This window comes from Staurois parvus, unplaced genomic scaffold (assembly GCF_062004578.1).
Source record: "Staurois parvus isolate SC_StPar_1 unplaced genomic scaffold, SC_StPar_1.0 ptg000530l, whole genome shotgun sequence".
NCBI classification, from domain to species: Eukaryota; Metazoa; Chordata; class Amphibia; order Anura; family Ranidae; genus Staurois; species Staurois parvus.
Genome location: NW_028318326.1, coordinates 841625 through 867574, shown reverse-complemented (window position 1 = coordinate 867574; position 25950 = coordinate 841625). Strand labels below are relative to the sequence as shown.

General features: G+C 43.5%; 1 protein-coding gene across 6 annotated transcripts in view; it reads right to left on the bottom strand.

Annotated features, from left to right (window-relative positions):
- Window positions 1–18374: 18374 nt before the first annotated feature.
- The window catches only part of ZNF385B (zinc finger protein 385B), a 708580-nt gene continuing 701004 nt past the window's right edge, over window positions 18375–25950 (bottom strand). For all 6 annotated transcript variants that reach the window (XM_089690377.1, XM_089690379.1, XM_089690378.1 and 3 more), the window contains one exon: window positions 18375–19822. In XM_089690377.1, the coding sequence (XP_089546503.1) occupies window positions 19610–19822 (213 nt within the window). In that variant the 3' untranslated portion in view covers window positions 18375–19609. The remainder of the gene's footprint in view (window positions 19823–25950) is intronic.

Here is a 25950-nt window from a genome sequence, read left to right as displayed (position 1 = left end):
TCAACCCAATATTTTGTTCTGGGCACAAGGTGATGCTGGCAACCTAAGTGCAAAATTATAATTACTCTTGCAGTTCCAATTATAATTCACAATCTGCTAAAACCAATTCCTGTGGAAGCTTGTTCCACATTTTTAAGATCTTACTGTGAAAACCCTTTGCATGTGCAGATGATTATAGTCTATGATTAGGTACATAAAAAAAAAATCAGCACAAGGGACAATACTCACATCTAATGAGAAGTGTCGCTTGTGCTGGTCCCAGCTGTCCTAGTGGAAATCCAGACTCCTCTGCCCCATCCCCTCCGTGAGGAATTTTCTCAGAAGCGGGTCGTGCTTGACCCCCTGGATGAGTCAAACCACGGTGAAGGAGGCACAGCGCGACAGCAGCATCTTGCTGAAACAAATGGTGCTTTATTTACAAGGTTTGTGCTCACAAAGTGCAGATTTCCAAAACATCAAAAGTAAAACACAAACAGAAAATAAAGCCTTGCCATGTTGATCATCTAACTGCAAACACAGAATCCTAACTCCTCATCTGGGTACAGCCTACTGCTGCTCAGTCACATGGCGATCACACAGATTATCTCAAAGTCCATAGTCACACAGACTTAGTCCTCATGCACACTGGACATTTTTACAGCGGCTGTTTTTGTCTTTTGGCGTATTTTTCTACAGCCAGTAAATCCCCCAGCATGTTATCCTATGTGTCCATGCACACATAGACTGTAATCAGCATTTTTTGGCAGGGGCATTTTTTTGGCTGTGAAAACGCTCTAACGCTGAAACCTAACGGCAAACTGACGTTTTTGAGTTTTTGTTTAGTAAAAAAAAACCATTTTTTGGGGTAAAAAAAAACGCTAAAAACACAAACGTGGCATATGCCACTAAACGCTAATGCAAAAACTTAAAAAACACTGAAAACCTCATGCTGTATGAATTGAGGAGATAGACATTTCATTAATCTGCCCATCCTCCATTCATAGATCGCTTTTTAGATTTTTCCCAGCATCAAGAGGACCAGTTTCTTATCAAATGGACAAGAGAACAAGATTCTTATATATACTAAAAGGATAAGGGTAATATTTTATAGACAATTGTGTCAATGCATGTTTACTGAATTTTGCCATTTTCTGCATCCTTTGTGTTTTGTGTACATTAACATTAACAGACCTGTTGTCAAATTTTGCCTATATAAGAAAACATTAAAGTATATCTTTACTTCAAAACAAAAATGTAATATATTGCAAATTTCCAGTCCTCAGATATGGTAGTTGCATTAGTTTTCTTTTTTTTCAAAATTTCTACCTGGTAAAACTCACTTTCTGTCCTATTGTGACAGCACTTGCTCAGTCTACTTTATCTGCAGAGTAACAGTGTTGTCACACTAGGTTTCTCTTTTTATTTGGATTACAAATCTCTATCTTTTCGTCTACATAGCATAGAGGTAGAGATTGTAGATCACAGACAATATCTGGGAAGGTAGATAACATTTTAAAGGATTTCACTTTAGTTCAGAGGAAGTAACAAGAAAACTGGACTTATTAAGATGCCAATTTCATCAGTAAAAAACTATCACAAAAAGCAATAATTTTGTGACATTCATATGTAGCTCTAACCAACCTAGAGGGCCTGCTGATTAGTCCCTGGGTTTTTTTCCCAAGTTGCAGCCAGGCATACAGCAGCACAGTCAATCACACAGCTCAATGATCACTCTAGGGGTATAAAAAGTCTACTCACCCCTGTTAAAATGTCAGGTTTCTGTGATGTAAAAAATGAGATAAAGATAAATAATTTCAGAACTTTTTCCACCTTTAATATGACCTATAAACTCTGCAACTCAAATGAACAACAAACTGAAATCTTTTAGGTGGAGGAAAGTAAAACTAAAAAAACTAAAATAATATGGTTGCATATGTGTGCACACCCTTAAACTAATACTTTGTTGAAGCACCTTTGATTTTATTACAGCACTCAGTCTTTTTGGGTATGAGTCTATCAGCATGGCACATCTTGGATGGCAATATTTGCCCACTATTCTTTGCAAAAACACTCCAAATCTTTCAGATTGCGAGGGCATCTCCTGTGCACAGCCCTCTTCAGATCAACCCACAGATTTTCGATCAGATTCAGGTCTGGGCTCTGGCTGGGCCATTCCAAAACTTTAATCTGCTTCTGGTTAATCCATTTCTTTGTTGATTTGGATGTATATTTTGGGTCATTGTCATGCTGAAAGTCATGTTCAGCTTTCTAGCAGAAACCTGAAGGTGTTGTGCCAATATTGACTGGTATTTGGAACTGTTCATAATTCCATCTACCTTGACTAAGGCCCCAGTTCCAGCTGAAGAAAAACAGCCCCAAAGCATGATGCTGCTACCGCCATGCTTCACTGTGGGTATGGTGTTCTTTTGGTGATGTGCAGTGTTGTTTTTGTGTCAAACATATCTTTTGGAATAATGGCCAAAAAGTTCAACCTTGGTTCATCAGACCATGACACATTTTCCTGCATGCTTCTGGGAGACTTCAGATGTGTTTTTGCAAAATGTAGCCGGACTTGTATGTTTTTCTTCATAAGAAAAGGCTTCCGTCTTTCCATTCTACCCCATAGCCCAGACATATGAAGAATACGGGAGATTGTTGTAACATGCACCACACAGCCAGTACTTGCCAGATACTCCTGCAGCTCCTTTAGTGTTGCTGCAGTCCTCTTGGCAGCCTCCTAGACCAGTTTTCTTCTCGTCTTTTCATCAGTTTTGGACCATATTTCCTCCACTTGATGATGACTGTCTTCACTGTGTTCCATGGTATGTCTATCAAGTACCTGGTGATGGAGGCCAATGGAGAGAGGGCTTCCCTTGTGGCTAAGTTCCGGACTCCCCTGAGAGTGGGACAGCGGGAGTTAGGCCCAAAGTTGCACAGGTTGCCTGTAGGAGTGCTGATTGGTGGTCCACTCAGAAGCACAGCTGGTGCATTGAGATAGGTCTGCAGACAGGAGGCGCCTGTGCATGGTATGCAAGCCCTTCCGGAATTTAGATGTTTACTGGGTAGTCGGTTCAAGCCAAAGTCAGGTACCAAGTGGGAATCAGAGCAAACATAGTCAGATGGGATAGCTGAGGTCATACACAGAGAAACAAGAGAGAGAGTATCCGTAAGCCCAGCCGAAGTCAGATCAAGGGTAAATCAGAGTAGACAGGTCCAGGAGCAAGCCAAATCGATATCAGGAAATCACAGGTTACAATCACAGGAAACAGGAACAGGGCACGGGGAGCTAGAGTTCATCCAGCAACTTGAGGACGTGATGAGTCTCCTTATGAAGGCCGCCTGGCACCAAACTGAGGCTGATGCGGGCTTCTGCGGCAATGCAGGGTACTGGCAGAAATGCCAGATCTTCCAGAACTTCTGCCGTCGACAGGACCCTGACAATGTCTAATACCTTGGAAATTCTTTTGTACCCTTCTCCTGACTGATACCTTTTAACAATGAGATCGCTCTGATGCTTTGGAAGCTCTCTCTGGACCATGGCTTTTGCTGTAGGATGTGACTAAGAAAATGTCAGGAAAGACCTACTAGAACAGCTGAACTTAATTTGGGGTTAATTAGAGGCACTTTAACCACTTCAATACAGGGCTCTTTACCCCCTTCCTGCCCAGGCCAATTTTCAGGTTTCAGCGCTGTCACACTTTGAATGACAATTGCACGGTCATACAACACTGTACCCAAACTAAAATTTTATCATTTTCTTCACACAACTAGAGCTTTCTTTTGGTGGTATTTAATCAACACTGGGGTTTTTATTTTTTGCTAAATTAACAAAAAAAGACCAAAAATTTTGAAAAAAAATCCACGTTTTTCTTTGTTTTTGTTATAAAAGTTTGCAAATAAATAGTTGTTCTTCATAAATTTAGGGAAAGATGTATTCTGCTACATTTCTTTTGTGAAAAAAAATGGAATCAGTATTTATCTAGTCTGTAGGAAAGTTATAGAGTTTACAAACAATGGGATATATCTGAAAATTGGTCAGTCCTGAAGTACTGACAGCCAATCTAATTTCTTGAGGCCCAAAAATGTCAGAACAGTACAGATAATGACCCCTTTTTGCAAAGTAGACAGTCCGAGGTATTTCATAAGAGGCATGGTGAGTTTTTTGAAGTTGTAATTTTTTTGTCATCATTTTTTGGAAAATTAAAGAAATTAAAACAATAATTTTCACAATTTTTTTTCTACATACTGTCACCAGTGCAGTACAGCATCATCATATAACTGGTGTGGTGGTGATCAGGGACACTGACTGGTGAAAGTACAACAAAAAAAATCTCATAATTTTTTTTTTTTTTTTCAATTTTTGTTTATTTTTTATTACGTTTTTCTATTTTCATAAGATTTTTTTTTTCATATTACACTATGCCCAAAGTAGTATAATGTTACCATAGTAACATTGTACTACTTTGGGGAAGTGATCAGTTTTTTGTTTTCTTTTTTTTAACACAATTTGATTGCTTATAGCAAAGAATTTATTTGCTATAAGCAAGCATTTAAATGAATGAAATCGATTCATTCAGGTTTTTGTGCTGTGATAGGCCCAGCCCATCACAGCACAGATGGGCTGTGATTGGCCCAGCCTTTGCATGTGATCACTGTGACCAATCACAGCTAGACACCCTTGTATACAATGGATGGCATGAAAGGGAGCCATCCATTGTATACAACTGTCTTGTGGCCATCTGTGATTGGTCACAGCAGGTCACATTGTACTGGCAACGGGGCAGGTACACAGATCTGTCATCGGCCGTGTCCGAGGTACACAGCAGGTGACAGATCTTGCCACAGCTCGGCCCTGTGGGAAGGACATCATATGACACCCTCCCGGAGGGATGAGAGGCTCGCCCGACCGTCATTTTACTACGGGCGCTGCCCTGCAGAAAGGACGTCATATGACGCCCACCCGGAGAGACGACAGGCTCGCCTGACCGTCAGTTTACTAGAGGCGCGGCCCTGCAGGAAAAACGTCATATGAAGCCCTCCTGGAGGGATGAGAGGCTCGCCCCAATCGTCGTTTTACTACAGGCGCGGCCCTGCGGGAAGGACGTCATATGACACCCTCCCGGAGGGACCAGAGGCTCACCCGGCCGTCATTTTGCTACAGGTGCGGCCCTGCGGGAAGGACATCATATGATGCCCTCCCGGAGGGACGAGAGGCTCTCCCGGCCATCATTTTACTACAGGCGTGGCCCTGCAGGAAGGACGTCATATGATGCCCTCCCGGAGGGACGAGAGGCTCGCCTGCCCGTCATTTTACTATAGGCCAGGTGGGAAGTGGTTAAATTATATAATCTCAAGGGAGTAAAGTAGGTTTGCTTGAAGGACACTGGTGGGTAAATTTACTAAAACTGGAGAGTGTAAAATCTGGTGCAGCTGTGCATGGTAGCCAATCAACTTCTAACTTCAGCTTGTTCAAGTAAACTTTCACGAAAAACGTTGAAGCCGATTGGTTTCTTTGCAGAGCTGCACCAGATTTTGCACTCTCTAGTTTTAGTAAATCAACCACTGAATGTTTAGCAGGATCAACAGCATTTGTTTGGTTCTTGTAGCCTAAAAAAGAATCCTGCCACCACATCACAGGACTGATAATCTGCAGTATATTACATTTTTGTTCTTGGGTTTAGATAAACTTTAATGCTATAAAGTAATACGAGCTATATAATAGAATTATTGAACACCTTTGTCCAGACACATATACACATTGACAGATTTTTCATTTCTGTTTTCACAGTTAATGTCAAACAACCTCACCAGGGGTTTTGTACAAATAATGATTTTTCACGTTTCGCACATGACCTTTCCTATAAAATACCAGCATACAAAGTTGATTTAAGCGAAGCAGTGTTATTCATTCTGAACGTTTTAGTTAAACATTAGTCCTTTATGCAATTAAATGAACTTTCTAAGCAGCTGTCTGCCTCTCCGGAGACTCTCTTCTGGCAAGCAAGCCTCGATACAATGCAATATTGTGTGTTAATCAACAACATCTGAATCCTGTTATTGAAATCCACATAATAACATTCACAACGCCACTACCATAAGTAAAGCTTTGATGAACGTGCTTACCATTTAATATGCAAATATTGCTTGCTATGTTCAGACTGTTCTGTGTTTTGAATATAAATATAGTACAAAGCAGAGAAAGCAGCATTTGTGCAAAGTGTTTGTAAACAGCCACATTGCAAGATGCTTTAATTTGACACTAATTTCATTAAGTGTATTGTCTCCTGCTTTTCACTTCAGTGCAATTTGAAAAGAGTAAATCTGTTTTTCTGATCATTTTTTTCTGCAAGAAGTTTCAGATTTAAAGGCATGAAGCAAAGTTGACAAGATATGTGAATAACTATTTACTTACATTTGCCATGTTTTCTGGGTGTAGTATGTGAAATGTAAACATATTTGCTGCACCCACTGTATGAAGATAGTGACCCCCTCCTCCCATACATATCTCATTGTCTTAAGCTTAGGTTCACACAGCCACAACCACCCGCACAGAAAAACGCATAGAAATGCTAATGGCACGCCACATGCACTGGAAATCACCTCCGCACTGGGAAGTGCACGACAGTTGCAGTTCCCATGCGGGCTGCGATTTCTAAAATGTTGCAGGGACTTCTTCCCTGCATTTTAGGAGGCACGGCAGCCCATTCAAATGAATGGGCTGTTGTGCCCATGCAAACCGCGGCTCACAGAGCCACACAGATGTGAACCTAGCCTTAGAGCTCATTCACACAGATGGCCAGGGGGCAGTAAAAGCAGGCGGTTGTCATAGTTTTAGGCTCCATGTACGCAGGACGTTTGGAAAACACTTCTGAACGATGGAAACTGACTGCTGAAAAATGTAGGTTAAAAAACATCTGTTTTGCCTCATTTGCATACCGCGGTTATGCGCACTTGCATTTAGAAGCGTTTTTTAAAGATAACCTCAGGAGACCTTCCAAAATGCCTAGAATGCACTGAAAAACAGTAAAAAATTAACTATTTCAGACATTTTCAGAGAAATAGAGAGAGCAGAAGCAGAGAGAGCAGTATGTGTTGAGATGACCTGTCTCTTCTGGTTGTATTCACTATGGATCCCATCATGAGCATAATGCAGCGCGTTTTACCATTTTTTCCTTCACGCAAAACCTGGAACTGGCTGTGCTGGTGTACTGGGTCCATTTGAATACATGGAAAACACTTTGCCTGCATTTCTGATGATGAAAAAAGGCTCTGGACAGCATCTGGATATGGAACAGTTAAAAAACGCTTCGAAACGCAAACGCTTAGCAATGCGGTTAGCCAAGTTTACACACGTTTGCAAGCATTTGGCATTTGAAACACTTATAAAATCTACTGAACGCAAGTTTTGTGCATTAAAAAAAACGACTGTAAACTCAGCTGCCTGTAAACGACTGTAAACAACAGAGTGTACATGGACACATAGGAAAACATTACAGAGAGTTCAGGGGCTGCTGAAAAAAATGCAGAAAAGCTCCTGAACGTGAGTTTATCAGCTGCAGTGTACATGAACCCTTACTGCCCACCCAGGCTCCCACCTAAACAGGGGCATGCAGTTGCTCAGGGCTGTACACAGAAAAAATGAAAGAGATTTGAATCCTCTTTTTTTTTTTTTTAAATTAAAAGCATATCATACTTACCTGTTCTGTGCAACAGTTTTGCATAGAGCAGTCCAGCTCCAAACCTGCACCAAAAATGCAGCAATCAGGGCTTTAAAAAATGCACCAGACCTGCAAGTGATCCTTGTGAAGAGTTCCACAGGAATTCATGGTCACATGTTTTTCTTCCACTTTTTTTAACGCAAAAGCAGAAGAAAAATAGATCACTGTGGAGCCTTAACAAGAGACCTTAAAAAAAACTTCAAGGGTTCCTCAGTAGTGCAAAGGTTGAGAAAGGCTTCCTTAGTTTGTGATTTGCAGCAACACCTGATCTAAGGGCTCGTACATGTGTGCAGCAGTCCTTACGGCCTCTGCAAAAATCGATCTGTGATGGATCGATTTTTCAGAGGCATTTGACATGTCCCCTCCTCACTGACTGGTTTAACCCTGAAAATGCCAACCAACCATGCTGCATTGGCTCAGCACGGTTGGTTAGCATGAGGTGCCCAAAACTGGTACAATATTAGAAAAGAGGTGTACAACGTATTATTATAAATTCTAAACCAAATATTGTACAGTATGTAATTCATATAGATCTATTCTGGTATGCTGGGACATCTGGATGTTCTAGAAGGTCGCGTTAACTTGAGACTAGGGCTTAGTTGAACACTGTTTCTTAATATTAAATTAATTGCACAAAAGTATACTTCATCATATCCGTCAGCAGTATTAGAGTGGATATTAACAGTTAATTGTATTTTGAAACTAGAACAGTTGACTTTTCAGCTTAGTGGGCTTTGAATATGTTTCAACATATCTTGTCTGAGTGGCTTTTTCTTTTTTTTTTTTTTACTTTTGGTTAATGTGTGTGAACTAAAAAAGTAAATGTAACAGTATAACAGTAATCAGTATATTGATGTGTGAGTGGCTATTTCCCATCCCTGGCAGAGGAGACCTAACACAACAGACCTGTGGTACAGCTCTGGACAAGCGCCACCTACAGTGGAGAAAATAGACTGCACCTGCCTACAGACTTTTAGATCCATCAGAGTTGCAAAATGCTTGTTTCTACATTTGTGTTTTAATGACAAGGAGTTCTGAAAGTGTAAAGTGAAAATGTCAGTCTTTAGGTCATTGGGAGGCTAAGTATATTAGTGTATTATTTTTAATCATTGGCCATTTTTTTATAGTATGGCTGTAATTCTTCACACGTTTTTCACTCAAGATCCCTGCTGTTAGGCAGTAATAACAGATGATCTATGAACCTAAGAACCCCACGTCAGAAGCCTCTGAAAGTTGTATTGCCAAATTATAAGTATTTAACAGTCCCTTAGAACACAATAAATTCCATTCCGTCTTGTGTAATGTGACTTTGGTACAAGAAAGTTACAAGTTACTTGCTTCTGAAAAAAAACAAACTATATTTAATAAAAAAATGTATTTTTTCTACTATGTTGTAATGTTCCTATGCTTATTACAATTAAACCACTCTCATAAAAACACACATACTCAGCCACTATCACTCCCATTAAACCACATGATTATTGTGAGTTGGGAGGTTTGTTTTCATCAATATTTACTTTTCTAGCAGGATAAAAATAATTAGTAAGCATCTATGATATTAGGCAATTAATTTACAAATAGTTAACTAAACTTTGCAAATCTTAGCTTGAAGGCTCAAGTTTGTCATTGTGAAGATTCAGTAATAGCTCTGTGAGTCGTCGGTGAGTACTAAGGTAGCTTAGCCACTATTATTCAGTATTAGTAGGATTATATGTTAAGTGCTGAGTGATTCATTTTTATGTCATTAGCCACATGGGTAAGTCTAGTGATCCTAGCTATTGTATATTGAAACTGGCTGAATGCAAGAGGTGCAAGCAGTCAGGAAACCTACCTTGTCCCAGGTGTTTGGTGGTGGCCAGGAGAATGGTACTGGCCTGACTGCATTGTGCCAAGTGTAAAGTGTGGTGTAGGGGGATTATGGTGTGGGGTTGTTTTTCAGGGGTTGGGTTTGGCCCCTTAGTTCCAGTGAAGGGAACTCTTAAGGCATCAGCATACCAAGACATTTTGGACAATTTCATGCTCTTTGTGGGAACAGTTTGTGGATGGCCCATTCCTGTTCCAACATGGCTGTGGACAAGTGCACAAAGCAAGGTCCATAAAGACATGGATGAGCAAGTTTTGGGTGGAGGAACTTGACTGGCCTGCACAGAGTCCAGACCTCAACCCAATAGAACACCTGGTCCGACATCAGTGCCTGACCTCACAAATGCTCTTCGAGAAGAATGGTCAGAAATTCCCATAGACACACTCCTAAACCTTGTGGACAGCCCTCCCAGAAGAGTTGAAGCTGTTATTATTATTATTATTATTATTATTACTACGAGTTTATATAGCGCCAAAGGGTTTGCTCAGCGCTGTACAATAGGGGGGACAATACATGGTACAGTACAACAACAACAAACAACGTACGAGGGGTAAGAGGGCCCTACTCTTACGAGCTTACAATCTAGGAGGGAGGGGGTAAAGGTACAGTAGGAAGTGGCTGAGGGGGATGAAGAGGTGGGAGGAATGAGGGAGGATGGCCGTTAGGTGAGGGTGGGGTAGGCTTCCCTGAAGAGATGGGTTTTGAGGGAGCGCCTGAATGTGAATAGGGAAGGCGACAGTCTGATGGATTGGGGCAGTGAGTTCCAGAGGATGGGGGAGGACCTGGAGAAGTCCTGCAGTCGTGCATGGGAGGAGGAGACCAGGGAGCAGGATAGAAGGAGGTCCTGTGAGGAGCGAAGGGTACGGGTAGGGTGGTACTTGGTTATCAGGTTGGTGAGGTAGTCAGGGGCAGTGTTGTGAACGGCTTTGTAGGTCAGGGTTAGGAGTTTAAATTTGATGCGTTGGGCAATCGGGAGCCAGTGGAGGGAGAGGCAGAGGGGGGTGGCAGAGGTGGAGCGGGTGGTGAGGTGGATGAGTCTGGCAGCTGAGTTCAGGATGGTCTGGAGCGGGGAGAGCCTGCACTTGGGTAGGCCAGTGAGGAGGGAGTTGCAGTAGTCAAGGCGTGAGATGATGAGGGAGTGTACTAGAAGTTTGGTGGTGTCTGGGGTGAGGAAGGAGCGTATCTTGGCAATGTTGCGAAGATGGAGCCTGCGTTTGTGAGTGATTTGACATGCGGTTGGAGGGAGAGGTTCGCGTCAAGAATGACGCCAAGGACTTTGGCTTGCGGGGCGGGAGTGATAGTGGAGTTGTTGGCGATGATGGATAGGATGGGGGGGGGGGTGTTGGCAGGGGGAAAGATGAGGAGCTCGGTTTTGGAGAGGTTGAGCTTGAGGAAATGTAGCGACATCCAGTCTGAGATGTCATTTAGGAGGTGAGTGATGCGGGCGGAGATAGTGGGGGTGAGGTGAGGGGTGGAGAGGTAGATTTGGGTGTCGTCAGCATAGAGGTGATAGTTGAAGCCGTGAGATTGTATGAGTTTGCCCAGGGAGGAGGTGTAGATGGAGAAGAGAAGGGGTCCAAGGACAGAGCCTTGGGGGACCCCAACAGAGAGGGGGAGGGAGGGGGAGGTGGCACCATTGTAGGTGACACTGAAGGAGTGTCGGGATAGGTAGGATGAGAACCAAGAGAGAGCAGTATCTCCGATGCCAAGGGAGAGTAGTTTATTAAGGAGGAGGGGGTGGTCAACTGTGTCGAAGGCCGCAGAGAGGTCCAGGAGAAGGAGGACAGAGTAGTCGCCCTTGGCTTTGGCGTTGAGTAGGTCGTTAGTGATTTTGAGGAGGGCAGTTTCAGTGGAGTGTAGGGGACGGAAGCCGGACTGTAGAGGGTCAAGGAGGTTATTGTCTGTAAGGTGGGCGCTTAGGCGATCGTAGACTATGCGTTCAAGGAGCTTGGAGGTGAGTGGCAGCAGGGAGATGGGTCTGAGGTTGTTGGGGTCCGCGGGATCCAGGGAGGGCTTTTTGAGGATGGGGGTGATATGCGCGTGCTTTAGAGGGGAGGGGAATACGCCAGTAGAGAGGGAGAGATTGAAGATGTGGGTGAGGGAGCAGATGAGGGAAGAGGGGAGTGACCGGAGGAGTTGAGAGGGGATAGGGTCCAGGGGGCAGGTAGTGAGGCGGGCTTTTGAGAGGACTTTGGCGACTTCCTCAGTAGTGACAGGGCTGAGGGAGTGCAGTGCGGGGGGGGGGTTATGGTGGGCGGGGCATTGGGAGAGGAGGGGGGCAGTGCGGTTGTGAGGGCAGAGGAGGGGGGAGATGAAGGGGTGACGGGGGCGAGGAGGCTAGGTGGGGAGGTAGATTGCAAGTTGACGATGTCCTTACGGATAGCGTCAATCTTGTTGTGGAAATGGGTGGCAATCTCGTGGGTGGTGAGAGAGGTACTGAGTGGAGGAGGGGGGGGGGGGGAGAGCAGGGAGTTGAAGGTGGAGAAGAGTCGGCGGGGGCAGGAGGAGAGGGTGTTTATTAGGTTAACAAAGTAGGCCTGCTTGGCGGCGTGGAGGGAGGAGGTGTAGATAAGAAATGCAGATTTGTAGAGGGAGAAAGTATGAGGGGACCTGGTTTTGCGCCACAGTCTCTCCAGTGCGCGACTGCGATGTTTGAGGCATTTAGTGCTGTCGGTCTGCCAGGGTTGAAGCGGTCTGGGTTTTATGATGCGTGTGGTTAGGGGTGCCAGAGAGTCTAGGGCAGCTGACAGTGAGTCATTGTACAAGGTGGTGGCTATGTCAGGACATGACAGTGGGAGGATGCTGTCGTGTAGGCAGTCGGCGGCAGAGTGGAGGGGGGCCGGGTTCAGGTTGCGGAGGTTGCGGCTGGTGATGGTTTGGCGTTTTTGAGGGGGGGAGTTGGGGGAAGGGGAGATGGAGAAGGTGAGGAGGTGGTGGTCGGAGAGAGGGAAGGGGGTGTTCGAGAACTGGTTGAGGGTACAGAGGTGGGAGAAGACAAGGTCCAGGGTGTTCCCTCCGAAGTGGGTGGAGGATTGAGTGTGCTGGGTGAGCGCGAAGGAGGAGGTTAGGTGGAGGAATTGGGAAGTAGCCGGGGTGTTGTCGTTGATGGGGATGTTGAAGTCCCCGAGGATGATGGTCGGTAGCTCAGAGGAGAGGAAGAAGGAAAGCCAGGCGGCGAAGTCATCCAGGAAGCGGGCTATGGATCCGGGAGGCCTGTAGATCACTGCGATCCTTAGGGGGGTGGGTGAGAAGAGTCGGATGCAGTGCGCCTCAAAGGAGGGGAAGGAAAGAGAGGGTGGGTTAGGGAGGACCTGGAAGGTGCTAAGCGGTGATAGGAGCAAGCCGACACCACCACCTCTGCGATCGCTCAGTCTTGGTGAATGGGTCCAGATGAGACCTCCATGGGTGAGTGCCGCAGGGGAAGTGGAGTCAGTGGCTTGTACCCAGGTTTCGGTGACTGCTAGGAGGTTGAGGGAGCGGGAGATGAAGAGGTCATGGATGGCGGTAAGCTTATTGCAAACCGAACGGGCATTCAGGAGTGCAACCGAGAGAGGGGGGATAGATATGGGGAGGAGGGGTACATGTATGAGGTTGAGGGGGTCGCGTCGGCTGGCGTCAGCAGGGGGGGCTCTAGGGGGGGTGTGAGGTGGTGAGGGGCCAGGGTTTGGGGAGATGTCCCCAGCTGATATGAGAAGGAGGAGGGTGAGGAAGGTGGCGTGGGAACGGGAGGTGTAGGAGCGCTTGGGTCTGAAAGTGGTGGCAAGTGGATCAGCGTGGAAGTGGAGTAGCAGGAGGAGGTGGTGGGTGCCATAGTGGGGAGAGGGGAGAAGTGAGGGGGCGATATAGAGCTGCTTAGCGGGGGTGGGTGGGTAGAGGAAGGCGGTTTTAGGGATGGAGGAGAGGAGGACAAGGAGGAGGAGCGCGGGCGGCATGTTGGGGTGAGCGGGGTGCAGGAAGGGTCGGGGTGGGTGAGGGGGTGCTGGTCAGGGATGGCGAAGCAGTGTCCGAAATGCAGTGGGAGGTGGCTGGTAGTCCCAGGTGGGGTGGAGGGCAGGGGATCCCTGGTGGGATGGTGGCCGTGCTATCCCTGGTGGGTTAGTAGCGATCCCTGGAGGGATAGTGGTTAAGGGTCCCTGGTGGTTAGGGTTTCCGGTGGATGGTGGGATCCCTGGTGGCTGGCGGTGGGATGGTGGTTGGGCTCCCTGATGGGTAGTGGGTGCCCCTGGTGGAGTACCTGATGTCCTGGAGCGTGGGGTGGAGGTGGATCCCTCCTATGTTAGGAGGACCATTGGTGGTGGTGGTAGCTTCCCCGGAGGAGCGGAGGCGTCCCGCTGCGATTCCAGCCACGGCCGGCAGGAAACACCGCGGCTTCGGGTGTCGTGGTAGGCCTCAAGCCGCTTCGGACCGCCGGAGCTCCGCTGGAGGGACGGAGTGTCTGTGTCCCCTTCAGGGTGTTGGTGGGGACATCGGCAGCAGGCTCAGGGGCCCGGATGGCAGCGGATCGGGCGCGGGGGCGCTGGAGCTGACGAGCACGTGGCTGCTCCGGGCGAGCTGGTCCCGGTGGTCGGGATGGACCCAGGGCCAGTGAGGGGGGCCCTGGGGAGGCTGGCTGATCGGCGGGGACCGGGGAACAGAGCAGCGGCGGCCTGGGCTGATGCCCGGCGATCCGGGTCGGCCGCGCCACAAATCGAGGCCGCGGCTTCGGGTGCCGGGTAGGCCGCAAGTCCCGGAGGTCCGGGAAAAAGGTCCAGTGGCCTTACCTGGCTGATGAGCAGGGACTGAAGGATCGTGGGGCCCCCGTTAGGGTCCGCTGCTGCCCAGATGGCAGCGGATTGGGGCCAGGGGAGCAGGAGCTCGCCGACGCACGTCCTTCTCGCCGGACGTCCTTCTCTTATAGCTGAAAAGGGTGGGCCAACTCAATATTGAACCCTATGGACTAAGACTGGGATGCCATTAAAGGCAGGTGTTCCAATACTTTTGGCAATATAGTATACAGTGTGGAAAATAATTTGATTCCTTACAGATTTTGTAAGTTTGCTCACTTACAAAGAAATGAAGGGTCTATATTTTTTTTATCATAGGTGTATTTTAAATGATAGAGACAGAATATCAACCAAAAATCCGGAAAAAAAAACACATGATACAAATGTTATAAACTGAGTTGCAGTTCAGTGAGTAAAATAAGTATTTGATCCCAAAGCAAAACATGCACTTGTTGGAGAAACCCTTGTTGGCAAGCACAGAGGTAAGACATTTCTTGTAGTTGGTTACCAGATTTTCACACATCTCAGGAGGGATTTTGGTCCACTCTTCTTTACAGATCTTCTCTAAATCCTTAAGGTTTCTTGGCTGTCACTTGGCAACTCGAAGTTTCAGCTCCCTCCATAAAGTTTCTATAAGGCCTGGAGACTGGCTAGGCCATTCCATGACTGTTAAATTAATGTGCTTCTTTTTGAGCCACTCCTTTGTTGACTTGGCGGTATGTTTTTGGTCACTTTCATACTGGAAGACCCATCCACGACCTATCATCAGTGTTCTGGCTGAGGGAAGAAGGTTCTCATCCAATTACAATACATGGCCCTGTCCATTGGCCCCTCAATGTAGAAAAATTGGACTGTACCTTTAGCAGAGAAACAGCCCCAAAGCATAATGTTTCCACCTCCGTGCTTGACTGTAGGGATGGTATTTTTAGGGTCATAGCCAGCATTTTTTTTTCCTCCAAACACGGTGAGTAAAGTTAATGCCAAAGAGCTCAATTTTGGTCTCATCTGACCACAGCACTTTCTCCTAATCCAACTCTGAATCATTTAGATGTTCATTGGCAAACTTTAGATGGGCCTTTACATGTGCCTTCTTGATAAGGGGGACTTTGCGGGCACTGCAGGATTTCAATCCATGGAACTGTATTGTGTTTCCAATGGTTTGTTTGGTGACTGAGGTCTCACCATTCACAAACTCCTTCTAGGCTGATCCCTCACTATTCTCATGCTCATCCTTACCCCATGAGGCGCAATCTTGCATGGAGCTCCAAACCGAGGGCTATTGATGGTTATTTTGTATTTCTTCCATTTGCAAGTAATTGCTTGCCTGGTGGTATCTCTAGCTGCCCACAGCACGGAGTTCCTCAGGGCGCGGGGTTTAAGTCCCAGTCCGCTTGTTCACCAGGGCCCCTGATGGTGGGGATGGACTTGGAGCAGACTGAGACCAGGTCGCGACCCCTGAGTACATCCGGCTATGGTAGAGGGTACCGTCAGAGTTGTGTGGGGAATAGAGCCTGATGTGAAGAGGCTGGCAGGCCTGGCAGCAGGGACTGATCCGTGCGGGATGGATGGACAGTCAGTGTAAGGTAAGGCGTAGTCAGGCGGACCGGGTTGGCAACGTGCGGGCAGCGGGGTACCAGAGGAGCGGACAGAGAATGTCAGGTCAAGCCGAGTTCAGCAATGGGGGATCAAACGTAAGTAGCAGGCAGGAGAGTGGTCAGGTCAAGCCAGAGATCAAGCAGGAGACAATCAGCAGGGTCAGGATCAAGCAGAGGTTGGCAACAGGGAAGCTTCACTAACAGAACACAGGAACAGATTAATTAGACCAAACGGCAATGCACATACCTTCTGGCTTGTTTAAATAGCGCGCCCTGCGCTGTCATTGGTGCCCATGCGCAGCCATCGCTGTTGCCGCGATCGCCCAGGTCCCACCACTCGCCGGCTAGAGCGCGTCGGTGTTCTGCGCATGCGCCGCCCGGCGTATCGCTGCAGAACCCTAGATCCCTGATATTGCTCCAACAGTTGTTTCCTTATCACCGAGCTTCTTGCTGAAGGTCCTGTAGCCCATTCCAGCCTTGAGCAGGTCTACAATCTTGTCCCTGATGTCCTTTCACAGCTCTTTGGTCTTGCCCATGGTGGTGTCCAAGAAAGAGATTCTGTGGACAGGTGTCTTTTATACACATAACGAGTTGTCGTTAGGAGTACCTTCTTAAATTAACAGGACTATTCTGTGTACCACATGAGCACTTAACCAGTCTGTGGGAGCCAGAATTATTGTTGGTTGGTAGGGGATCAAATACTTATTTTACTCACTGAACTGCAACTCAATATATAACGTTTGTTTTTTTCTGTATTTTTAGTTGATATTCTGTCTCTATCATTTAAAATACACCTATGATAAAAATTATAGACCCTTCATTTCTTTGTAAGTGGGCAAACTTACAAAACCTGCAGGGGATCAAATAATTATCTTCGCCATTGTATATATAAATATTGGTGACAGAAGTACAGTATATCTGTCTGTTTGTTCTACATGCACTTGTCAGATAATTAAGTCTGTGATACACTGTGCGTGTGTGTGCTGTATGTTAGTGGGTGAATCTGTTTATTGCAATACAGTTTATATGCAGCTCATGTTATTTTAGTTAACCTTATCCCTTCTGGTCTGGGATTCTATGGTTAGTTTTAGCTTAGAGCTCAATAACCAGGCATGTGACGGCCGTATATGTTAGTTGGAGGTCTGGCTGCATGACAGATTAGAAACTAGTAGGGACTAAGAGATAGAGTTCCAGTGCCACACTATGGTTTCTGCTGGTGATAATCTGAGTTTCAGGCTGGTTGGACAATGGTTGGATGATCTCTCCATCGCTGCTGACCTTGCCTTTAGGTCTGTTACACAAAGATGGACACTGCATTGTGATAGTCCATGGGCCCCTGCAACATTCACCTGGTGGTATTGTTATTAATAATTATATATTCCCAGGTATATGTGTACAATTCTCCCAGGACATTTGTTGGGCCCTTTGCTGATACTTGTTTGTATTGTATGTATTACTATTATTATTCTTTTATTATATAAAGATCAGTCTGTCTGTTCGCTCAAAGCTGTTGTAAGGTACAACACTGCACAATATATTACCCATTACAGGACCACTGTAGCAAAAAATATTGTATTATGGTGACTATATAGGGTTAATACCTGTAATGCTAGAATTCAGTATATGAATTTCTTCTAATATTTCACATGACTTTCTATTTACATTTATAATATTCCCCACATTTACAGTCCAACCAGTCCACCAAAAGTTAGAGCTACAGCAGTTGGGGCAAACCATATAACAGTGCCAAGGATTTTCCTTTTAATGGCATAGGCCAATTCAGATTTGTGTGTTTTAGTAAGCTACTGCAAAGCATGCTAACGCACAATTTGTGCTGCAGTGCCATTAATAAAGAACAATAGTGTTTTGGATTTTTTTTCACCTGTTGCTTTATCTGCTTAAAAGTTGTTAGATGCAGTGCTTAATTTGTTTGTCACATAAGGTCCATTTAAATTACATGTCCATCCAAGACTACAATGTCCAGGGGGTGACAACGCTGCTGTGCAGATTCACTGCAGAGCAAACAGTGTTGTCATCCTTTTACAGGAAGTGAAAAAATAACAGATCTATACACAGGATCAACAGGTAATAACACTATGTTACTGTGGGGATCAGAAAAACAAAAAATGTTAACTCTAGTGAAGACTGCAGCATGTATGTAATCTTTACATATATTTTAAGACACTAAAAACTGTGTATGTCCTCTATAAAATAGGCATTACATCAAAGCTGCATATTTATGAAAATAATTGCCATCTTTTGAAATGCACATTCAAATAAATGATCAATTTAATAGTGCCTTTCATCTAAAGCTTGTAATGCATCAACATGGTTTGACTAACCTTCAAAAAGATATATATATTGCTTCAGTAAGGTATTAGAAATTGTGATTACTGTGCTGCTACCTAGTGGACATTTTAATGAACAACTCCCAACAAATCATGTAGACACTGACTTCTTTTCAAGTATTTTATTGTAAAGGTACATTAAAAAAAAGTACACAGAGACTGAAACCATTAACAAATGCAAAAAAAAAAAATGCTCTAAATGAATGTGCTTGAAAAGGCTTTCTTTTGTGCTCCATTGTTTAATGTGCTGCGACAACCAAGTAAATAAAGATTCCTGTCTGTATCCTCCTTAACACATTTTCAGAAAAATGCCAGCGCTGTAATAAGCTTTTAAAAATTAAAAAAGATGGATATTCATCTATAAATATTTTATACTCTGTACATTATTGCATTAGAGGGCCACAAAATAACGTGACCTTTAATATAACAAAGAAAAACAGCTTTAAAACAGAAAATACTTTATAAACTCACCAAACTTTTCATTATATTAATTTTCCATCCAAAGAGATATTTTCTATCTTCTCTCTTTGTGGGTATAAATATTTTCTGTATATTTTGAGCTATTTGACAATATTCTAGAAGTTTTATGAGAAAAGCAACAAAATAATAATCTCTCTTTAGGACAATATCATGTAATATGGCTTATCTAGTTTGAATCACCTATCAAAACAGGAACGAAATGAGAAAAATAAAATGTATCAAAGCTGAATTGCCTCCCACTGGTTAAACACCATCTACATTCTAGAGCTAAACAAGACACAACATTACTTGGATATAGAACAATACTACACATCCCCATGTGGACTTCACAAGTTGATCACAGAGAATAATACTTTATAGTAGCCATTGATTTGGTGTTGTCCACAATAAAGCACTTTAACTTTTTTTTAAATTTTATTTTATGTATTCTACACTTCAAGAAGGACATTTGGATTCCAAACAAGTATTTACACCAAAGGACTAGGAAGAACCCCATTTTCAAGTCTGCCAGGACAAAAAAAAAATAAAAAATATATATATATATATTAATAACACATGTTTTCTGTACTCTGATGAAAAAAAAAAGAATCACAGACAAGGCTGCAAAAACAAACCTAGGTGAGTTTAGAAAGAGCTTGTTTTTCACAACACAGACTATACGCGTTTCAGTGATTGTGTTCACTGAGCTTTTGCTAATGGCAAAGAATGGCTGAAACTGTGTGCTCCCCAATTATGATTTTTAGAGATGGCCCTTTTTTTCCTTTCTTTTTTTTTTAAAGAGAAGCAACAACAGTGCAAAGAGTCTTTATGTAAGCTGAAGATTCTAGTCCTTTGTCTCTCATTTGCTGTTTGTTTTTTACAGCTAATATGGTGCAAATAGTATAGAGGCTGTGGTGGCACGGATAGAGCCATGGGCTGGTCTTAGAAATGTGGGTGCTAGGCCCGTCCCCTGAAACAGTGAGTTGTGGGGACGAGGCGGTAATGAGATTGCAGAGGTTACAGCAGCTGCCAAAGGCGATGAAAGGAAGGTCGGAGTTAAGGGCTTAATCATATCCTTCTGGAATGCCAGCTTTGCCTGAAAATCAAACATAAAAGGAATAATCAGATTTTTATTGACTTAGATTTTCCATGTTTTATCACTTCTGAGACAAAAACTCCATATCTTACAAAAGACTTCTGGACTTTTTGGGAATCAGACTATCCATAAATCTATTTGTAAAATCACAGTTTTTATTTCTCAATTGAAAACTTCCAGATAAAAAAAAATCATATGCTGTTCATTATACAAACATCTTAGAAATGTGCATAATTTTTACATCCCCAATCTCCCAATACATTGATATGCAAATCATTAAATACATTTCCATAGTTGAGTCATTTCAGGAAATCAAACTTCAACGCGTTCCTCTGGTCAACACCCGCTTCTTCAGGAAGTTGGTGAATAAATGTCTGTAAACACTTTTTCACTTATATGTCTCATTCTCACAATTTTTTCAAGGGCTTGGAAACCATGTTGTTTCCAAAACATAAGTAACTGTGCCGAGAAATACTTTGAAATACACACAGGTGACTCAATGGTTGTCAGCAGCTTGAGAATCAACTCAGTTTGTGTCTATTCAGCCACGGACTATATAATCTTTTTCATCATGCAGCAAAGAGATTTTCTGAAGTTTGAAAAGTCTCCACTGGGTATCAAGATGATTGAATATAGCCTGATGGATAATGTTTAAGCTGTAGTATATATATTTAAATTCATAATTCACACATTAACACTCATATTGTGCTACTTTTGGAATTCACTAAGCTCAGCAGAGCTGCACATAGACATGGGGTCTATAGTCAACATCAGATCCGGTGTTGTGCCTCCACCCCTTATCCCTGCTGTGTCATTCACAAAGCTTGGCACAGTGATGATGCTGTGGTTCTGCTTTGGGAATAGCACAACAGAGGGAAGGAGCGGAGACACAACACCAGAACTACTGAGTGTTGATTACAGACCCCTTCTGATGGAGCGGGGAGTGTTCACGTGTGAATTAAAGATTCAAAATTTAAAAACCACAAAAACAGCTGAGCCTGGGGTTGGTCATTAAGTTCATGGTTAAGGGCCATTGGCAGGCCTCTGAATGGCTATAATCCAATAAGTGTCCAACTGATACTACCACCATCCATTTTGAATTAAAACAACAGTAAAGAAAAAAAATGTTTTCACTTTAGATAGAGTTAAGGAGTGTTTTAACCCCTATCAGGTTTTTTTTCATCTGTGTACCACTGGAGAGATTTATAACATAGCCAAAAGAGAAATGAGAAGAAATCCCTCCAAAGTGATAGAACACTGTCCCAGGGATCTCCAGAACCAGTACCCCTATTGGAAGATTTCTCCTCTTTTTATGTTTTGATTACAACCCAAAATTTGTGCATTTCTTTCACTTGGACTCTCAGTGATAACAGTAAGCAGGACGAATAGAGAGGGTGAATCTCCCTAAAAGGAGCACACATAGCAATAACAACCTCACAGGGGTTCTAATCCATCTCAACTCTATCCAAAACTAAAAAAAAAGTTTTGTCTTTAGTTTTAGTTTAAGGAGCTAGCCTTTAATTCATGTTGACAGCTGCCAGTTCAGACAAAATGAATTTTTTATACAGTCATTACTGTTCAGTGTTCTTTTCTTGAAAACATAAAAATTGAACATAAGAATAAATTAGCTTCCACATTTTTTCATCACGTTTTACGTATAAAATTAGCTGCCTGTGACCCATAGTCTACTAAAATGCTATGTGTAGTCTAAATGTTGTTAAACTACAATATTTAATTACAGCTCTTAAATGAAGCAATTATTACTTGCTGAATATCACACTGAAAATAATTAACTTAATTAATGCTCTCTGCAATTTTAGAAGTGTATTTGTTTCTTTTTAATAATTCCAAAGTGAAGTGCACTGAACATTGTTTATACAGCCTATATTTGAGTCACATATAATGTGATTTGGTTAACCACTTCCCCTCTGTCCTATAGCAGAAGTACTGTTACAGGGTGGCAGGGCTGCGCAAAATCACGTATATATACGTGATTTTGCACAGCCCTGTCGCTTTGTAGCAGTACTACAGATGTCAATCACGGGGTCCCAACCGGAGATTCTGCACCGGCACCCGGCAATCGCCCAGTAACACTGACAGGGTAGAGACCTGTGTATAGACAACACAGGTCTCTCTCCTGCCAGCAATAACATGCTGCTGTGTATTTCTCTACAACAGCATGTTTCCCTAGTAAAACACACACAGTACATTATGTAAAACACCACACAGCACACAAATAACCATCTGATCGCCCCAGATGTTAACCCCTTCCTGCCCCATGTCATTAGTACAGTGTCAGTGCTTTTTATTAGCACTGATCACTGTAGTAGTGTCATTGGGATGTAAGTGGCAGGTACTCAGTTTCCAACCAGTGTCAGAATGCCTGCTGCAGTCCGGCTATAAGTCTCTGATGGCTGCCATTAAAAGTATAAAAAATAAAAATTCCAGTATATATACCGCCATTTGTAGACGCTATAACTTTCACATAAACCAATTAATTTACACGTATTGGGATTTTTTTTAGCAAAGACATGTAGCAGAATACATTTTGGCCTCAGTTTATGACAAAATTAGATTTTTTACATTTTTTACAGGATATGTTTTATAGCAAAAAGTCGAAAGTATTTTTTTTGTTGGTCTTTTTTTGTTTATAGCGCAAAAAATAAAAAATGCAGAGGTGATCACATACCAAAAAAAAACTCTCTTTGTGGGAAAATAAGGACATACATTTCATTTATGTACAGCATTGCATGACCACGCAATTGTCAGTCAAAGTAACGCAGCGCCGTATTGCAAAAAATGGCCTGGTCAGGAAGGGGGGGGGGGGTAAATCCTCTGGAGGGCAAGTGTTTAAAGAATAAGTGATATTTTTAACTGAAACCTATACTTTTTATGGGGTTCTGCCAATACCGACCTCCCCTCAGAAGGTATAAAAGCCAGAGGCAGCCAGTCAAGAAGTATTTTTTGAAGGACTTTGACAAAATATTTCTCTCCATACAGGGTTTGTTTTATATTTTTGATGCTGATGAATTGCTTCCATATGCAACCTTCCAGATTTCCCATTCATGTCCTTTGAAATCATTTTGTTTTACATACCTGTAATAGAAGAGGCACTATACTTACCTTTCCTGTAAGGCATTTGTTGATATGCCAAAACAGATATTATAAAAAAACCTCTGCACTTAAAGATATGAAAAAACCACCTAGTAAATAAAGCTGCCAACATACAAAACACTTGTGATACTAAGTTTGAATAAACAATCAATAAGTAGTGATGTGACGCTAAAAAATTGTGAAAATTAATAAACTAATAGCGTTTCCCAACAAATATGTAATAATAACATAACAAATGAAAATTCCCCTCCAAAAAAAAATTAAGTCCAAAAAAGTCCTCCAAAAGAAATGCAGTGCTGTAGAATCTTCACAAAAACACCCAGTGCCAGTGAAAAGTTCAGAAAACGTCAGCAGCTTACTGGATACAATATACCATTGCTGATAAAGCAAACGGTCAAACAGATATTTTGGGGTTGTTTCGGCCACCTTCATGCCAGCAGACCATCAATGCTGTAAGCTCAGGATCCAGCAATACTACAAAACTCTCAAAAGCAGAAAACAAGGTGCCAGCCCATAGTGTGACACTGTATAAAAATGCTCTGTTAAAAACATAGTGATACACTCACATTACACAGTGGCCGGTAACGGCCAAACAGCACATCCAGTCTGGGCATAAAACAACGTTCCCGTGAGCTACTTGAAAGTCATCAAATTACTTTGCGGTACGTAATGACTTCACTCCCGTAAGCCCCACTCGACGCGTTTCGGCACAGATGACATCATCAGGTGGATGGGGTGGCCAGCATATCAACAAATAAGTTGCCTGAAAGTTTAGTGTAATGCCTCCTTCATTACAGATGTGTTGTACTTGTGCTAACAGGGTTTTTTTTAAAGCCCTGCAAGTTCCTGTTTCCTTTTGTTTTCATACCACTACAATCTTCTGGGTGCTAGGCTGTGTTTGTGAAGGGTTAAATCAGCATTTCTCAACCAGGGCACTATGGCATCCTAGGCTGCTGTCTGGGCTCATCAGGGGTGCCAAACAGCGCAAAGCCTTTCCATGGTGCATGTAGACCAACCACCACCATGAAAATGCATGATATTGGGCTGGCAATATTGATGACTGCCCAAGCATTCAGAAGGGAATGGAAGTCCGCCTCAGTCTACACCTGCTTTTCCTGCCACCCACTGTCATGATACCGCACGAACCGCAAGAGATTTGACATCACTCTGATGTAAACGTAGTGGTGGCAGTAGGGGGCTGAGGACTGTGATAAGAAGGAGGGGGGGGGTACTGAGGGCACTGATATTATGGGGTGACTCTGATGTGAAAGGGAAGGGTTTCTAACATGACAGGGAGACTGTGATGCAATGGGGGACCTCATTGTAGACAAAAGTACCTTGATATTTTGCATACTTTAAAGGGATCCATGAATGAAAAATGTTGAGAAATGCTGAGTTAAAGGATAAGCTCACCTTTCAACAAAAAAAAAATAAATGCCATTTTTTTGCAGGTAAAAATTGTGCATTTATAATTTTTTTGTTGTAGGAGCCTGTAAAGCATTGCACAGCAATCAGCAGATCGATGATGCCAAGCAGGTCTTCTGCAGACCTGTCAGTGTATCCGCTTACTTGAACCTCGTATGGGCAAGATTACTGACAGAAAGAATCAATGAACTATCACGGAACTCACAGCGCCGTGGTACTTTATTGAAAACTACAAGTCAACCACTACTAAGGCTGTTGGGACTTGTAGTTTCTTATTCACAGAATACTGTGAATGAGTTACGTGGTCGGGCGGGTGAAGCCCCGCATGGCCACGTCATTTTTAATTTTGACAGCTAGTTGGGGGGGGGGGGGGGAGAGACACCCCACTAGCTCTCAAAATGGGGGATCAGGGTAGGGTTGCGTAGAGTTGCTACCTCATCCCTTTAAAACCGAAAACACATTACTTACACAGATTCTTTGGCTGATTAAGGTGGTAATTAAACTCACTTAGTACCTTGTGTGCATTACCTTAGCCTCAGAACCTACCTCATCCCTTTAAAACCAAAAACACATTACTTACACAGATTCTGTGGCTGATTAAGGTGGTGATTAAACTCACTTAGTACCTTGTGTGCATTACCTTAGCCTCAGAACCTGTGTAATTAATGTGTTCATTTCTAAAGGCATGAGGTGGCAACCCTAGATCGGAGGGAGCGGGGCCGGTCATTTCAAACTATGTTACATGCAGGGGCGAACTGACAACTAATGGGGCCCCCGGGCAATAGGGGATCATGGGGCCCCTGAGTCCTTGCCCAAACTCAAAAAAGCCTATTAAAAAGGTTCCAGGGGCATCTCATGGGGGACCCTAATGACCCCGGGGCCTCGGGCAGTGCCCGAGTTTCCAAATGGTCAGTCCGCCCTTGGTTATATGTTACACCCTGAATATGGGTATAACATATTATGATAGGAGAACTTATCCTTTAATTCAATGTGCATACTATTAAAAGCTTGCTCCTCATTGGTTAGCATCAGTCACATGAGGTGACCTAAGTTAGATGTCCCCTTTTGCAGCTACAGTTAATACATTTCTTTGCACCAAGACACAACAGATGAAGGAGTTAATACCAAAAAACCATCAGTGGTGACAGAAGAGTTCTGGAGTCTATCCATACAAGGGTCACTGGGTCCTGAGCATTTCCCTTCAGCTGTTTCCACCCGTGTAGCTCAAACTCCCCTCTAACTGCTTATAAGAAGGTTGTGTAATACTTCCACCTATGGTGCTTTGGTGATTCAGCCTAAATGATAGGACTGATTCAAGTTTTTTTTCAGTTTAACTCTAAAGGGTTCTTTTTATAATTCATTGTGCATATTAAATTCTGGAATATAATAGCATAGGCTGTTCTGGAAGCTGTTTGCTCGGCCTGGTGACATCTGCCTATCACACTGCTAGGAATTACAAGGCATGACACAGGATGACTCAGTAGTGATTGCTCACTGCTCTCACATCATCTTCTAAGATTTCAGTCCTCCAAACGCTGCGAGTCACTGCTTGTTAGTTTCAGACACCTCAAGGATCTGCCACTTTTATG